This window comes from Myotis myotis, unplaced genomic scaffold, assembly GCF_014108235.1.
Source record: "Myotis myotis isolate mMyoMyo1 unplaced genomic scaffold, mMyoMyo1.p scaffold_m19_p_5, whole genome shotgun sequence".
In the NCBI taxonomy this organism is placed as follows: domain Eukaryota; kingdom Metazoa; phylum Chordata; class Mammalia; order Chiroptera; family Vespertilionidae; genus Myotis; species Myotis myotis.
The window spans coordinates 80,929,334-80,947,059 of NW_023416357.1; the positions used below are offsets into that span (position 1 = coordinate 80,929,334).

The following is a 17,726-nucleotide window of genomic DNA, read 5'->3' on the forward strand; positions in this document are numbered from 1 at the left end:
AACCACTACCCAAAGTACAACCCCGGAAACACCGTCCTCCACTGCAACCCCTACACAGACAGACAGCACCACTACACTGACTCCAACCACTGCATCCACCCAGGCCTCCAGTACGTCTCTTCCATCCACCACCGCCACAACCACAACCACTACCCAAAGCACAACCCCGGAAACACCGTCCTCCACTGCAACCCCTACACAGACACACAGCACCACTACAGTGACTCCAACCACTGCATCGATACTGCCCTCCAGTACGTCTCTTGCATCCACCACGGCCACAACCACAACCATAACCAAAAGCACAACCCCGGAAACACCGTCCTCCACTGCAACCCCTACACAGACAGACAGCACCACTACAATGACTCCAACCGCTGCATCCACTCAGGCCTCCAGTACGTCTATTCCATCCACCATCGCCACAACCACAACGACTACCCAAAGCACAACCCCGGAAACACCGTCCTCCACTGCAACCCCTACACAGACAGACAGCACCACTACACTGACTCCAACCACTGCAACAACCCAGGCATCCAGTACGAGCCTTCCATCCACCATGGCCACAACCACAACCACTACCCAAAGCACAACCCCGGAAACACCATCCTCCACCTCAACCCCTACACAGACAGACAGCACCACTACACTGACTCCAACCACTGCATCCACCCAGGCCTCCAGTACGTCTCTTCCATCCACCACTACCACAACCAAAACCACTACCCAAAGCACAACCCCGGAAACACCGTCCTCCACTGCAACCCCTATACAGACAGGCAGCACCACTACACTGACTCCCACCACTGTATCCACCCAGGCCTCCAGTACGTCTCTTCCATCCACCATGGCCACAACCACAACCACTACCCAAAGCACAACCCCGGAAACACCATCCTCCACTGCAACCCCTACACAGACAGACAGCACCACTACACTGACTCCAACCACTGCATCCACCCAGGCCTCCCGAACGTCTCTTCCATCCACCACTACCACAACCAAAACCACTACCCAAAGCACAACCCCGGAAACACCGTCCTCCACTGCAACCCCTACACAGGCAGACAGCACCCCTACACTGACTGCAACCACTGCATCCACCCACGCCTCCAGTACGTCTCTTCCATCCACCACCGCCACAACCACAACCACTACCAGCAGCACAACCTCGGAAACATCGTCTTCCACTGCAACCCCTACACAGACACACAGCACCACTACACTGACTACAACCACTGCATCCACCCAGTCCTCCAGTACGTCTCTTATATCCACCACGGGCACAACCACAACCACTACCCAAAGTACAACCCCGGAAACACCGTCCTCCACTGCAACCCCTACACAGACAGACAGCACCACTACACTGACTCCAACCACTGCATCTACCCAAACCTCCAGTACATCTTTTCCATTCACCACGGCCACAACCACAACCACTACCCAAAGCACAACCCCGGAAACACCGTCCTCCACTGCAACCCTTACACAGACAGACAGCACCACTACAGTTACTACAAGCACTTCGTCCACCCTGTCCTCCAGTACGTCTGTTCCATCCACCACCGCCACAACCACAATCACAACCCTGCGGAAACATCGTCCTCCACTGCGGCCTCTACACAGACAGACATCACCACGGTCACAACCTCTCATGCCACATCTACCTGGAGTACTACACTTACTACTACCAGTGACATTCCTACAGGGCCTGTCACAACAAAGATAACTTCTCCCCCAACGACGTCCTCAGTGACTCCCACGACCACAGTCACTTCTGTGCCATCCACCACTTCGACTCCAGTGACCACCAGTACCTTGACACCCACCACCACTGTGCTTTCGACTTCGCCAACTCTTTCTACAACACAGCCAGTGTCCACTGTCACCCCTAACGCTACCTCTGTCCACCGCCATTACCACACCCTCTACTACCCATGCCACCTCCATCCCCACACCTTCCTCTAGTGCCGTCACCACGGCCACAACGGAAACGCCCACTTCTGCTGCCACTTCAACCCCGTCCACTTCCATCACAACAACTTCCCTCTCTCCCTCCACTGAGACAACGTCCACGACGTCTACCACCGACATGGAAACAACATCCACCTCGACTGCCACTCATAGTACTCCAGGCATCACTACATCAGAGAGCTCCTCCACAGGCAGCACACCCACATCCACAGCAACCCCACCTGCCTCTACCTCTGGCACCTGGCGGACATCCACAACTGAAGTCAGTACTTCTACCAGCATTTCCCCTTACACAATCACTTCTACTGAAATTGTTGGCTCTACTTCAGGAACATCAGGAACTGTGTCCACAAACATGGGAACAAATTCCACTCTGACGACACTGCATACTTCAAGTGTTGCTAGCATATCATCTTCTATATTGAGTACATCTACAAATGCAATAACCACTGCCTTTAGTACCATAATCTCATCTTCAGTTCCCATTATAACAATGTCCCCTTCTCCTTCTTACACCAGTGAAAATTCTGTGCCCGTTACTACTACTAACCTTTCTCCTATCCCCTCACATTCCTTCAGTACAGGAAACAAAGGTTCTTCTTCTGTCCCTGCTTTTCCTACTTCTTCACCTTTAACTACAAGAACTTCTCCATCCATGCCCTCTACTATAACCTCTTCTACTAAAATAACCACCACTTTTACTATTTCCTCCACTACCCCTTGTCCAGAATTTATATCAGTTACAATAGTGCCTACTTCTCCCACCACTCCATGCATAGAAATTGATTCTAGTGGTAAAGTTACTTCTACACCCACCATTCCATTATCAGTGTTTACTTCTACTACTGAGTTTGCCACCACCCCTCCTAGTTTCACTAGTATGACAACTGTATTTCCTACACATATGGACACTTCTACTTCAGTTCAGGAAACTGACCCCACCAGCATTATAACTGCTGCTGCTAGTTCTACCAGCCCTGGGACTGTCCCCATTAACACAATTTTGACGAGCACACAAAGACCCACTAGCGAGACCTGGATGAGCACCACGTCACCTGTGTCCAATTTCAGTAGCTTCCCACCAACCATGAAACCAAGCAGCAGCTTTCCAACTGCCATGATGACGTCAAGCAAGTTGACAGACCCCACCCTAACCACCAACAGGACTCTAGAGACATCGGTGGCCACCACTCAGAATCCCACCACTTATACGTCACCCAGGACAACTTCAACCTCTACTCAGATGACCACACAGTCTAAATTGACCACCACTGCAGGTTCGACATGCTCATTCCCCTACTAAATTCCCGTGTCACCAATGTCAGGCTCTTTCCTGAACTTCCCTTTCTTCCTGTGCTGCCCAGGCACTTGTGACAATGGTGGCACCTGGATACAGGGCCACTGCCTCTGCCCCCCGGGGTTCTCTGGGGACCGCTGTGAGCTCAAGGAGATCAAGTGCCAGAATGGAGGTCAATGGGATGGCGTCAAGTGCCGCTGCCCCAGTGCCTTCTATGGCATCCGCTGTGAGTTTGCCGTGGAACAGGTGGAAGTGGGTGAGTCACCAGGGTTCTGCCCTATGTACTTTCTTCTGGGAGGTGCCACTGACTCTCCCTGGGTTCAGTCCTGTGGTTGGCCTGGAGGCACCCATTCTCTTTTGCCCAATCCCTTCATCCCTGCCTTCTCTCCCATGCCCTCCCTTATCCCATCTCATGCTTCTTCTCTACCCTCACCCCCAGGAAGTGGCTGGGACCACAGTCCTTCTAGGGTCTCCTCCCAGCCTGGCTGCTCAGAGCTATATTAGTTTCTAATTGCTGTTGTAACAAACTACCACAAACTTGTGGCTGAAACAACACAAATTTCTTACCTTATAATTCTGTAGATTAGAAGTCCAACATGGGTCTTGCTGGGCTAAAATTAAGGCTTCAGCAGGGCTGCATTCCTTTTCAAAGAATCCATTTCTTTGCTCATTCTACCTTCTGGAGCCTTCCACATTCCTTATCTCAAGGCCCCTTCTTTCCATATTCAAAGCCAGCAACACTACATCTGTGACTTTTTTCCATACTCACATCTTCCTCTGGCTGATTCTGACCTTCACTGCTCCCTCTTCCACTATTAAGGACTTTGTGATTATATTGGGCCTTGGATAATTGGTGTTAATTTTTACATATTAAAGTGAGCTGATTAGTAACCTTAATTACATCTGTAACTTTGGTTCCTCCTTGCCATGTAGCATAACATATTCACAGGCTCTTGGCATTAGGACATAGGCATCATTGGGGGCCATTATTCTGCCTCCCACTGGGGCAGACAAGGGAGAGACCACAGGCTTGACTTCTGTGCATTCTGACTTCATTCTTTCTCCCATCTCAGGAAAACTCATCTCAGAATGCTTACCTCTCTCTCTCTCCTGCTATTCAGTTAGTCCTCAGGGAACATGGAGAGGGGCCATGGGAGGAGCCTCTGGGTTGGGGTGATGATGTCAGACAGGAGTGGAAGATCAAATGATAAGAAAAGGGCTTGCTGTGTACAGAGACAGTGGACACTGAAGTGGGCATGGAGGTGTCTGTCCAAAAGGAATTCTCCCCGGAACTCAATGATAACACTTCCAAGGCCTACATGGATTTCAGCAACACCTTCAAGCATCAGGTGAGGGGAAATAGGAGGGGACTCATGGGTTCTCACCTGGAGCTCAGCTTGGGCCCCTGGTGATCTTAGGTCTGGTGGTTGAAATGTGAGCTCAGGGACCCTTGGCATTTCAGATGCAGAAGGTTTACCAAAACGTGCAGGGGTTCAAGGATGTGGAGATCCTGTCCCTGAGGTAGGAGACTCTTCTGGGGCTGTGGAGGTAGTGCTGGGGTGTGTGTGTGTGTGTGTGCGTGTGTGTGTGTGTGAAGAAAGGCTGGAAAAGCCATCACTTGCTTTTGAAATCATCAAATTTCATAAAGAGAAGGACAAAGAGAATATGCAAGGGAATTACTCCATGGCGGATTTTTTGAGATAATTTTCTGGGGGCAATTTCTCTGTAAGAGGGATGCCATCCCTACCTTTTTATAAATAAACATATTTTTTAAATTTATTTCAGGGAGAGATAGAATCATCAATGATGAGAGAGAGTCATTGATTGGCTGCCTCCTGCACACCCCACACTGGGGATTGAGCCCACAACTCGTGCATGTGCCCTGACCGGGAATCCAACTGTTACCTCAACCACCGAGCCACTGTGACTGGGCGCCATCCCAACTTTTTAAGTGCATTGGAAGGAGAGGGATTGCATGGGACATGTAGGGAGTGGTGCCTGAGGGCTGGTGGGAAGCCTAGTATCTGCACTGTAGCTGGTCTCTCTCTGGCTGGCACCTGGTCTGCTGGGTGGGTCAGCATGAGCAAGATACTGCGCCCAGGATGGCCTGATTTGGTAATGGCTTGAGGCAATGCAAGAGAATGGCCATCATTCCTTGTCCTGCCTTCCCAGGCTGATCACCTCAGGGGTGCTGGCAGCTCCTTCTGAGCTGTTGGGAATTCCAACTCATTGCCTCTGTTCCCCTTCCTCCCAACACCTGTGCACCCATGGTTTGTCCTAGAGGTGTCCTACTAAGGATCGTTGTGCCTCAGGCCTGGACACCTTTTAAGATTCCCTGACCCCCTTGATCCCGTCAGGAATGGCAGCATCGTGGTGGACTATCTGGTTCTGCTGGAGTTGCCCTTCAGTGTCCAGCTGGAGAACGAGTATGAGAAGGTGAAGACAGTCCTGATGGAGGAACTCCAGAATGTCACCCAGGATCAGGACAACTGCCAGAACGACAGTGAGTTGAGGCTGAGGGCCTTGGGCTAGAGGGATGGGTCAGGGTCACAACCACTATCCCAGTCTGCTCCAGCTCAGACAGGGGCCTCCTGGGCTCAGGTGCCAACCCTGTGGTACCTCCAGCAGGTTTTGAGAAGGGACACAGGCCCACAGCCAACTGGGTCAAGCATGGGGCTAAGAGGAACTTGCCAGAAGTTGGGCGCTGGGTAGAGACCCCCTGACAGTTATTAAGGTTTCCAGGATGCCTGAGGACCCCTGATTATTCCAGAGACATGAGGGAGGCCAAAGGATTCTTCCCTTGCAGCCCATCCATACATCCCCCTTACCGACAAAGCCCTTGCTGCCCTTCCCTGTGTTTGCCCTGCTTCCCTGGCCCTGAATCCTTGACTTCTCCTACCCAATTCCACTTGTGCTTATGTCCCCCAAGCCCTGTGTTTTAAGCCTGACTCCATCAAGGTGAACAACAACACCAGGACGGAGCTAACTGTGGAAGGTGAGGAAAGGCCTAAGTGGCCCCAGGAAGCCATGACCCCTCCCCCAGGGACTTCTGCCCATTGGAATTCCCTGGGGAGGATGGGGAGACCTTTTGGGGAGGCAAGTGATGTGGCCTGGGCAGTACTGCCCGTCCTGGAGCAGCAGAGAAGGTGAGAAGAGGGTGGGGATCCTGGGGGACTGCCCTCCCTCATCTAATCCCAGGGTCTATCCCACGACACCCCACTCTTGGAAATATAACAATTTTCAGAATCATTATAACCAGGCCCCTGAGTACAGTGGGTAATGTCGCTGTCTGTCTGCCCCCTACCCCCACCCCAGCCATCTGCCGCCGAGCCGCTGCCCAGGGGTATGAGGACTTTTACTTCCCCTTGGTGGAGGAGAACAGGCTCCGCTGCGTCACCAACTGCACCTCAGGCGTATCCGGCGCCATGGACTGTAACCAGGGCCAGTGCCTCCTGGAGAGGAGCGGGCCCACGTGCCGGTGAGGCCCGCACACAGGCTGGAGTCCCGCCCACAGCCCGCTGGGTCTACCAGTAGGCCCCGCCCCAGCCCTGCCCAGCCCCAGCTTCGTCCCGCCCCCCCCTCCATTCACCTTAGGGTGGAGCCCCGCCCACCTGGTCGTACCCGCGGGGTCCCGGTGCCGAATGGACACCGCCAGGTGGTGGCCAGGATCTGTGATCTGTGGCTCCCTCCTCCAGCTGCTTCTCCACGGACACGCACTGGTTCTCGGGCCCACGCTGCGAGGTGTCTGTTGCCTGGAAGGCACTGGTTGGGGGCCTAGCGGGGGCCGCGGCGGTGCTGCTGCTGCTGGGGGCCCTCGGCGTCTTCGTGGTGCGCTACCGGAAGAGGCGCGGCCAAGACAGAGTCTGGTGAGCGCCCTGGGGGTTGCGGGTGAGAGTGGCAAAGGGGTCTCAGACGCGGTAGCCCTGCCCTGACCGTGAGTACCCTGAACCAGGTCCAGGGACGATGAGGACGACAGGAAATGGTTCGAGATGTGTGATGACAACACTGTGGGAACTTTTATAAACTTGGGCTTTGAAGACGACAGAGCAGGTGATCATGCCTCCCGGAGGAGCAGGGCAGGGGCTGGACAGGACCCAAAGACCCCCCTTGCCCAGGACAGACATATACCTCCTACTGGGGAGCTTACCTCCTGCTTGCCCACCCCCGTCCTGCGGAAGGCCAACGTCCTGCACAGGCCACCCTAGCAGGGCAGCCAGAGGGGCACGGGAGCCCCTGAACCCTGTCTAACGCACATTTCTTTCCCTCCACATGCTTTTTCCTTCTGCTTTTCTCTCAAGTCAAGGAGGAAAACTTCCACGTGGCCTTGGAGACTGTGGACACCAGTAAGCAGGTGAGGTGGCAAAAGGGGGATGGGTGGTAAGGAGCTCTCCACAAGGGCAGGGGGCTGAATGAGGACCAGGGGGCAGAAACCTCCCAGCCAGTCTGAGCCGGGCGGCTCCCTGTTCTCACTCCCGCTCTCACATACTCTGGTAGGTACACATCCAGAGACCTGAGGTGGCCTTGTCCCGGCTGTGAGCTCTGCATTACCCCCTCCGCACTGCCCCAGGCAGCAAGAAGGAACCACCCGCACCGCGTCCAGTTCCAGAGATGGCCCAGGTCTCATGCTGCTCCGTGTCCTGGTTTCCTTGGGCAAAATCTGACCATCCTCTGACCTCCATCCTTCTCCCACTTTGGGTGAAACCCATCTGGAGACCCAGTTCGGATCCAGGCTCTTCTTCTGTCGGACCTTGGGGAAATCTGTTAACTTCTCCATACATGTAAAATTCGTATAGCACACTTGTTCTGATACCGGTACAGTTATTGTGAAAACCAGAAGTGCTCAGTCGGTTTTCTATCCCAATACCCCTTCCTGTGTCAGCCCTCATGCTTAGATGGCTTCTCTCAGATCCGCAGTCCCCGCATCCTTGGGTCTCAGGCCTTAGTCTTTATTTTCCTGTGAGCATTCCATTCTGCCTATTCCTCACCTTTACCTTAGCCAGCCCCCAAACCACCCCAGCCTCCTTCCCTCCTTAGAGAATTCCCTGCCATAGCCCTTACTCCCGTTCTTTTACTTTGTCTTCCCGACTGAAACCACTTCTTAAACCACTTCTCCCCACATCCCAGCCCACAGCCCTGATCTCCTCCTGATCTGTATTCTCTCCCTCCCCATCCTTGTACCCTCAGCCCTAAGCCCTTACTCTCCACCTCAGTGCCCCAGTCCTAAATCTTCCTTTCTCCCCCAACGCCCCTGTCCCTAGTTAGGTACAGATGCCCTCGTCATCTTAGAACCCCCCAGCTGTGTTCCCCAGGCTCTCGTCCCCCATTCTGAGGCTCCATCCCTTCCTCTCCTTTCTAAGGGCCCTGGATACTTGTGGGGGGTGGGGTGGGGGGAGGGTTGGGACATGGGTTCCCCCAGGTCGTCAAGGCTGAAGGGAAGTGGTGGAGAAGCTCCCTCAGTCCCCTCCTCCTCATTCCCCTCATTCTCCATCCCCTCCTCACTGCCTCACCCGCCTTCTACCCTCTTCCCAGCTCCTCCTCCTCCTCACTCTGTTCCTGCTTCCACCCCTGTCTCTGCAGTAACCTCTGAGGCCAGAAGCCCAGCCTCCTAGGCAGGGAGGTCTCTTTTGGGGACAGGAAGCCTGCAAGTCTCCAATTCTCCCTTGGAACACAATATAACATTTATTGCAAAAGAAGCTGCTCTGTGTCTCTCCTTCTCACTTCCTGGTGCCTCCGCTTGGTTGGTGAACAGGGACATCTGGAGGAGATGTTGTAGGAGAGCCGGGGAAAGCTAGTTTTCTTGGGAAGGAAGGGGTCCATCATAGGGAACATAGAGATTGGGACGCCCATTGTCTTAGGGAGTGGGAAGCCTCTCCATGGGGGCCTGTTGGGATTTTTATCTGTACTCTTCCCTTCTTGACATCAGGAGCTTAGGGCTGGGTCAGAGAGGTGGGCAGTCTGGACTGGGTGCACTGCCATTTGTGCCAATGGGTGAGCAGGGCCTCCCCAAAGACCTTGAGCCTCGAGCCTCCCCAAGCTTGGGTGGCAGACACGCTCACACGAGGGCCTGCCACACCGGGGGCTTGGGCCCTTCTGTTCCCCCTATTGTGGGTAGCGAGGCTGGCTGGACTGGAGCTGAGGGTGGCCAGGGCTGACCGTGTGAGGGTTTTTTGGGTGGGAGTTTGGGACAGGTTCCTGGGCCCTTTTCCCAGGACTGTCAAGGGACTGGCAGTGGCCAGGGGCGGAGACCAGGACCGTGAAACCTCAGGTGTGAATGGAGCCTTGCTCAGGAGAGGGTCTGGTGGTCATTGGCTTTGGGGAAGGTGTGTGCTTCTTTGAAAGGGGCCGGCTTGAGGTAAATGATGGGGAAGGAAGGCTGGAGGAAAGAGGGGCCTCTCAGGGATTGGGGTGGAGGGTCCTTCACTCAACCCAGCCTGTTGCTGGCTGCTCCCTCCAGAGTTTGTCACCCCCACCTCCATAGTCACCCTCTCCCTGGCATTTCTTGGCCCTTGTCACACATCACACCCCTGGCTTCCTGTCCTTCCCTCTGGCCCTGTCCCACCTGTGACTGGCTTCCTGGAAAGACCCAGGGTGGTCAGCTGGCCAGGAGTTAGAGGGGAGGAGGATTGACAGGCTTCCCTTTGTACAACTCCTTGTGGTCACGATGCACCACCCACCCAGCCCCATTACTGCACCCTCACCCCGGGCCAGGAGCTGTCCTTCCCCAAGACAGAGGTCTCCAGGGTCCTTTTTATAGCTGACCCCGCCCTGGGAGGCGCTCATTTCTGGGTCTCCTGGGGAAGATCCTGTAGCCAGGGCGCCTGCTCTCTAGGAGGGGCTGGTGATTTGGATCTTGCCACTGGCTCTCTGGCTCTGGGCACCCACCACTGCCTCAACACCTGGTGAGTGAGACGCAGCCTGGCCTGCAGCTCTTTGGCATGTGCTGGCCTCCCTACTTCCCCCTCTCCCTCCCTTTGCAGGGGATGGTGCTGCCAAAGGGCTGAGCACCAACCATGACCTCATCCTATCGTTGGGATGCTGAAGCGGTCACCCTGGAGACCTGAGGGTGCAGAGGAAGGGGCATGGCCTGTGCTTGTGCAGTTGATGGCCAACACAAAGCCCCTGGCCCAGGGGCTAAGTCGGGGCTGGAATCTATCCCCTCTGCTCTGCAGGCTTCCCCTGGGAGAAGAGGGACTTTTCCTTTACCTAAACAGGGGGCTGCTTCTGCCCGGAGGGCCAGGGCTCTGACCTCACAGATGTACTCACTGTACAGGCTGCCAGCCCTGGGAGTGGAGGAGTCCACAGCCTCCCTGCTTGTTTGGGGGAGAGACTCAGGGGCCCCTGGGAAAGCCCCTCATGAATGAAGAGATGAGGGGCAGACGGGCTCTGGAGTCCTTGTTGAATCTTGTCAGAGCCATTTGTCTGGGAAGCGACTGATTACAAGCTGATTTCCAGTGGGTCCCCTCATGCAGAACAGAGTCTCTTGATTCCTCAGAGGCGGGAAGAGCTCTGGGGAAGGGGTGGGCAGGGCAGACACTGGGGCAAGGGGCAATGGGGGATGGGGCCCAGGGCCCCAGATAGAAGAGGCAGCTCTTGAGTTGAAGGACCTGCAGGGTGTGTGGAGAGGGATGGCGAGTGGGCAGGGCCTCTGCAGGAGGGAAGGTAGGCCTTGGGGTCCACGTCAGCGTGTCATGCCCTGACGTACCTCCTTCCCCTGCCCAGACATGCTGGGGGCAAGCGCAGGCCAGGAGGAGCTCAGGGGAGAGGAGTGAGGGCTGTGAGTATAAAGTGTGTGGATTTAGGGGCATTATAAAAATACATTAATACAGATATATTAGCTTTAAGGTAATAAACAGAGAATAGGAAGCTATAGGAGGGGAGGGGAGGGGGGGCCACCGGTCTTAGGAGGGTCCTCCCTGTCCCCCCACTCCTTGAGCAGATTCTGAGTCACTCTTTGGTCAGATTATCTGAGGAGAGGGATGATGGTGGTTGTGGTGGTGATGATGGTGATGATGATGGGCCCAACAGTCAGCAAGTGCACAGCTTCTTTGTGTCCAGCCATGATTAGAGACAATCACCCTCAGAAGTAAAGGCTCCTGGAGAGAACCAAGATGGCAGCTTAAGGTACAAACCTGTGTGTGCTGCCTCCCACAACAACATTGAAACTACCAACTATAGGACAAACAGCTATCATTTGGAACCATGGGAAAGCTGGCCCAGTGGAAGTTCTACAACTGGAAGGAAAGAAAGAAGAGCATTGAGACTAAGTAGGATATGCAGAGGCGCCAAGAACAGAGGTACGGAGTTGCGCGCCAGGTGGGCTGCAACTGGGTGCGTGGTTTTTTTCAATCGAAAGGGGTTACAAACTCTCGAATCCAATGAGCTTGTTTGGGGCAGGACTCTGAGGTCCCAGACCCCTACGGGGAGAGGCGGGATGGCCTTGCAGTGGGTCGGAAAGCAGGAGTGGCTTTCTCACAGAGCTGCTCTCCGGCACTCGGGGACTCGGAGACGTGGAGTCACGGAGAGGCAAGGAGTCACGGAGATGCCACTGCTGTTTGCTCTGCCCTGGTGACTCCTGAGACCCCGCCCTACTCAATTTACATCCCTGCTCAAGCTGTGCCAGTGGCACAAAAGGAACCACATGCGCTTTTGCAGCTTAACCCAACAAACTGCAGATTTCAACTCCTCGCACCCATAAGGGACACAATCAAGAAGCAGAATCAGGTTCAGAGGAAGCCGGAACCGGACCCGGCTGGGCCAGCAACATGGAACCGCTGTACCAGCAAACACACAAACTGGTCCACCAGATGCAGTCTCACATGGGATGCCAGGAGATGGCAGACAAGCAGTCTGTGCACTTAGTAGAAAACAAAATCCAAGCAAGCATACCAGAAATTCAGCCAGCAAGAACGCCTGGAGATTTTGTCCAGCAAGGAGCTGCCCAACAAAAGACAGAATGCCAAACTTAGTGTTGTTGAGACGGCCCCTGTGAGGCTGAGATGGCTCCCCTGAGGCTGAGATGGCCTCTGTGAGGCCGTGACGGCCCCCATGAGGCCGAGGCGGCCCTGGTGAGGCTGAAACAGCCCCGGTGAGGCTGAGACAGCCCCGGTGAGGCTGAGACCGCCCCAGTGAGGTTGAGATGGCCCCTGTGAGGCTGGGACGGCCCCAGTGAGGCTGGGACAGCCCTGGTGAGGCTGAAATGGCCCTGGTGGGGCTGAGACGGCCCCGGTGAGGTTGAAGCGGCCCCAGTGAGGTTGGGATGGCCCATGTGAGGTTGAGACAGCCCCTGTGAGGCTGAGACGGCCCCTGCAAGGCTACGATGGCCCCTGCGAGGCTGTGACGGCCCCTGGGAAGCCGAGAAAAATACCACATGATCTCACTCATTTATGGATAACAAAGACCATCATAAACTGATGAACAAAAATAGATACAAAGGCAGAGCAGCATTGAACAGACTGTCAAACTACAGTGGGAAGCCTGGGGAGGGTTGGAGGGGTAAGAGATCAACTGAAGGACTTGTATGCATGCATATAAGAATAACCAATGGACACAAGACACTAGGAGGTAGGGGAGGCCGGGGGAATGTCTAGGGGGGTTGGGGGGGGGGGAAGGAGACATGTGTAATACTCTTTGTAATACTTTAAGAAATAAAACAAAATTAAATTTTGAAAAAAAAGAAGTAAGGCTCCTGTTCCTAAGGCATTGACGCAGGTGAAACCCTTAGCATGCAAAAGAGTCAGAATGCATCTGTGATAAGTGCAGAGAGCTGTCAGGGGTGGGGAGGTCGGGCACATAGGGCCATTCCAAGGGGACTCCAGAAGGTTTGATGGTACCTGGAGGCCACCTGCCCCCACTCACAGAGGGCTCCGCTATTTACAAAGCCGTTCAGAGCAGGTAGTTCATATGACTCTCACAAGGAAGACTGTGTAAGGAAGTGAAGACAGACAGGAAATTGAGGCTCAGAAAGGGTGAATCACCTACCTGGGGCCACACAGCAAATAATTAACTTGACGTTAGCCATTTTAACACTAGGTTGGTTTGTGCTGCCCCACCCCCGCACTGGAGGACCTCAGCCCTCTGCAACACTCCCACCCTCTGAATGTATTCTGGGTCCTCAAGGAGGGGTTCAGAGGTCGGGTCAGAGACCACCTATGGCATCTGTAGTTTTCTTTGTTCCTAATCTGCACCCTCCTCTGGGTACTCCAGTTCACCATGAGGACTGTTGAGTTTTGGACAAGTAAACAGTAAGGAGAAAGAATGGCAGTCTGAGAAGGTAGGAAAAACACATGCGTGGCTGAGCAGAGTGTAGGGTGCCCGGAAGGCAAGGGAGCAGGTACCGAGTGGGCACGAGGTTTGGTGGGTAAGGTCAGTGGTGAGGGAACATCTTTGGGTGACAGGAGCATTAAAGCCAAGTGGAGGCTTTTAGACACGAGAGGCCCTCCTTAGGTGGGTCACCCCTGGCAGAGCAGATTTGGAGAGAGGCACCGAGAGCCATCCTGGCCTGACTCCAACTCCCCTGGAAATGGAGAGGAAGGGTCCATTTAATGATGGGCTGTGGAGCCACTAAGGCAGGTGGTCCTAGATCCTGCGTGATGGGAGGGTAGTGGCCTCTTTTTGGTGGTTGAAAATGGCCTCCAGGTGGGCCTGTTGAGTTTGTGGTGACCATGGATTTCTGGGTGGAGCTGTCCTGTAGCCTGGGGCTCAGGCGGGAGCACACGAAACGAATTCTCCATTCTCCATAAGCTGCAGGGGCCACAAAGTCCAGACAGTGCCAGATCCACGTGAGGACTGGAGGCTTATCTTGTTTTTTTTTTTTTTTTTTTTTTTTTTTTAAATATATTTTATTGATTTTTTGCAGAGAGAAAGGGAGAGAGATAGAGAGTCAGAAACATCGATGAGAGAGAAACATTGATCAGCTGCCTCCTGCACATCTCCCACTGGGGATGTGCCTGCAACCAAGGTACATGCCCTTGACTGGACTTGAACCTGGGACCTTTCAGTCCGCAGGCCGACGCTCTATCCACTGAGCCAAACCAGTTTCGGCTTATCTTGTTTTGTGTACATCAAGTTCCAAAGTGCTCACAGTGAGGCTGGGGAGGGGGCTCCTCAGGCTGGCAGCAGGGGACAGGAAATGTCCTGGAGGGGCTGGGGCAGGAACTGAAAGGGGTCAGAGCTCTATGGTGAAGGCGGAAGTAAAAATGATGGACAAGTACAAAATTGGGTAGAGTGTGGTAATGGTGAGAACAGATTTGTTCACAATAGACAAAGGGGCAACCTTTGAACCTTATGTGATATAAATTTAGAGCAGTTAAATGCAAGTGCTATTTTATACGATAGTAATAAACTTACTCATTCAGCAAACACTCCCCAACCTGGCTCGACCTGGCCAGGGGCTGGGAGCTATGAATGAGGCAGAATGAATAAAGCAGCTTATCGTTGAGTTTTTTAGATGGGGACATGAGAATGGTACAGAAAGAACCACAACCCCAGCCAGAAGGCTCGGAAAGGGGCCCAGGATGATGGAGGAGTGTGGAGACAGGCCTCCGGGGCTGCTGCTGCCTGGGCTGATGGGGGATGCTGCATTAGAGTTTGGAGGGAGAGGTGGCATTAGAGTTTGGTGGCTGTTGAGTAGTACAGGGAGAAAGTATTAATAGTTACTCGAATTCTGAACCGACAAAGCCATACATAGCTATAGAGAGAATTAGAATATTGATTTAAAAATTCCCTGTAGTATAGCAAATTGGGAAGCCACACTGACCCTGTAGTCTGGCTATTATATTAATCATCAAAATTGCTAATGTTCATTGAGGGTCTGCTCTGTGGGAGCCACTGTTCTAAATATCTATGATCTCATTTAACTTTCCCAACAATCTAGGAGGAAGTGCTGTTGCTGATTTCTGTTTTATACTCGGGGAAACTGAGGCTCAGAGATGCTAAATTACGTGTTCAAGGTTGCCCATCCATTAAGTGGAGAAGGCAGGGTTTACACCCACGCTGCCTGGCCCCAGAGCCTGCATTCTCTCTTTTTTTAAAATAATTTTTTTAAAAATATATTTTATTGATTTTTTACAGAGAGGAAGGGAGAAGGATAGAGAGCTAGAAACATCGACGAGAGAGAAACATCAATCAGCTGCCTCCTGCACGCCCTCCACTGGGGATGTGCCCACAACCAAGGTACATGCCCTTGACCGGAATCGAACCTAGGACCTTTCAGTCCACAGGCCGACACTCTATCCACTGAGCCAAACCGACTCTGGCGAGCCTGCATTCTTTACCACTTGCTATAACCCGGGATGTCCATGTGAGTTAGTTTCCTATGGCTGCTAAAACAAATTACCACAAACTTGGTGGCTTCAAAGAACATAAATTTATTTCCTCACAGTTGTGGAGGCATCATCAGGGCCACTTCCTCCATCGAGGGGAGGACCCTTCCTTGCCTCTTCCAGCTTCTGGCTCCTGTGTTCTGTGACTGTGGTGGCGTAAACTCCAGTCTCTGCCTCTGTCTTCACATGGCCTTTCCTGTGTGTAGAATCTCTCTTCTTTCTTTTATAAGGACACCAGTATTTGGATGTAAGGCCCACCCTAAATCCAAGATGATCTGCTCTTAATATCCTTAAGTACATCTGCAGAAACCCTATTTCCAAAAAAGGTCACATTCACAGGTACCAGGGGTTAGGCCTTGGGCATAGCTTTGGGGGGCACAGTTCAATCCACTACATCATGCTTCGGCAGCAGCCAGGTGCTCTCTCTCCAGAAAGGCAGGGGACCAGGGGCAGGTGGCACCAAGAAGCCCATCCACTCGCCACAAGTGGGTGTAGGGGAGAGGAAAGAGCCAACTCTGCCAGGTAGGAATGATCTTACTGAAAAGGAGACAGGCCCAAGCCACTGAGCTTGTGTGGAGCAAGGCTGAAGGTGCACCCAGCACTGGGTGACTCAAGCACATCCCAGTGGCTACACTGTTTCTCTAGAACCGTGGTCGGCAAACTGCGGCTCTTTGGCCCCTTGAGTGTGGCTCTTCCTAAGCCTTAGGAGTATCCTAATTAAGTTAATAACAATGTACCCACCTATATAGTTTAAGTTTAAAAAATTTGGCTCTCAAAAGAAATTTCAATCATTGTACTGTTGATATTTGGCTCTGTTGACTAATGAGTTTGCCAACCACTGCTCTATTAGAATATCCTAGAACTAGTAGCCTGGTGCACAAAATTCATGCACATTAAAAGGGAATTATTTGCCCTAACCAGTTTGGCTCAGTGGATAGAGTGTTGGCCTGCAGACTCAAGGGTCCCGGGTTCGATTCCAGTCAAGTGCATGTACCTTGGTTGTAGGCACATCCCCAGTGGGGAGTGTGCAGGAGGCAGCTGATCGATGTTTCTCTCTCATCGATGTTTCTAACTCTCTATTCTGTCGCCAACAATGGCTTCTTTTGGCTTCAGAGGTACTTTGTTCCAACAGTTGGTCTTTAAACATATTCTCTCCTCCCTGCTGTCAGGGGCTAGGGTGCAGGTGAATAGGATTGCTAGCTGGCAGGCCCCTGACAGCAAACTGGCCACCTGTTGATTCTGTGAGGAAAGGGGCTCCCTCCTCCCTCCGGTCAGGGTCCAGGGTGCAGGAGAATGGGGTTCCTGGCTGGCAGGCCACTGACAGTAAGCTATCCAACAGCAGATTCTGTGAGGAATGGGGCTCCCTCCTTTCTACTGTCAGGGTCTGGTTTGAAGGTCGGCCATGCCCCCTGTTGGGCCAGACCCAGAGCTCTACCACGCCGTGGCCTCCACCTCAGCAACCCAGGACTGACTGCTGCTGGGCGCTCCTGGTGCTCTGAGGGTGAGTTATTCCCTCAGGCCACATGGGAAACAGCTGGGGAGGGCACAGCCCTTGGCAAAATGACCCAGGATTCAGTGGGTCCACGCTCCGAGGGCGGGTTCCTGCCTCAAACCCCGCCCTCACCGGAAACAGCTCAGGGGAGGGTGCAGCCGTTGCCAAGACAACCCCTGCAGGACTGACTTCCTTCCACTTGGTCGCGGCAGTTCTGGTCGTGATGAACACCACCCAGGGTTTTTATATAAGTAGATGAGCAGGGTGGTCAGGGCAACCATCACTCATCACTATTTCCCAGGGGAAATGAAAGTTCAGAAAGGTCAGCTGCATAAGATCCCCAACAGTTGTGTAGTTGCTGATCCTAGAGGCAGGCCCAGACTCCCGTCCTCGAACCCAGCTGACTGAGTTCGCCACAAGCAGAAGTGTGCTTGGAGGTGGTAGAAGTGGGCAATCTCATAGTACAGTGGTGGTCTTCACACTTCTTGTCTGAAGGTGCCTTCCAGGGCCTTTCCCCAAGAAAGCCACATGTGAAAGACTTGCCCACAGACCAACTGCCTTACTCAAATGACTATCTTTTAAAGAAAAAATCTAAATACAGTTATTGTGAAGAAGCAATAAAAACTGCAAACAGGGC

At 53.3% G+C, this 17,726-nt stretch overlaps 1 protein-coding gene across 3 annotated transcripts; it reads left to right on the plus strand.

The window, feature by feature from the left end:
- Positions 1-1,970: 1,970 nt before the first annotated feature.
- LOC118655885 (mucin-3B-like) lies at positions 1,971-8,986 on the plus strand. Of its 3 annotated transcripts, none has more exons than XM_036308451.1 (11): positions 1,971-3,257; positions 3,345-3,533; positions 4,511-4,626; positions 4,740-4,798; positions 5,635-5,780; positions 6,207-6,272; positions 6,593-6,755; positions 6,973-7,143; positions 7,230-7,327; positions 7,581-7,628; positions 7,772-8,986. In XM_036308451.1, the coding sequence occupies exons 1-10, from the start codon at positions 2,099-2,101 to the stop codon at positions 7,622-7,624; spliced, it is 2,211 nt and encodes a 736-aa protein (XP_036164344.1). In that variant the 5' UTR covers positions 1,971-2,098; the 3' UTR covers positions 7,625-7,628; positions 7,772-8,986. The 3 variants fall into 3 exon arrangements, with proteins under 3 accessions (XP_036164344.1, XP_036164343.1, XP_036164345.1); XM_036308450.1 differs by having other exon boundaries at positions 7,576-7,628; positions 7,772-8,985; XM_036308452.1 differs by lacking the exon at positions 6,207-6,272 and having other exon boundaries at positions 7,576-7,628.
- Positions 8,987-17,726: the final 8,740 nt, after the last annotated feature.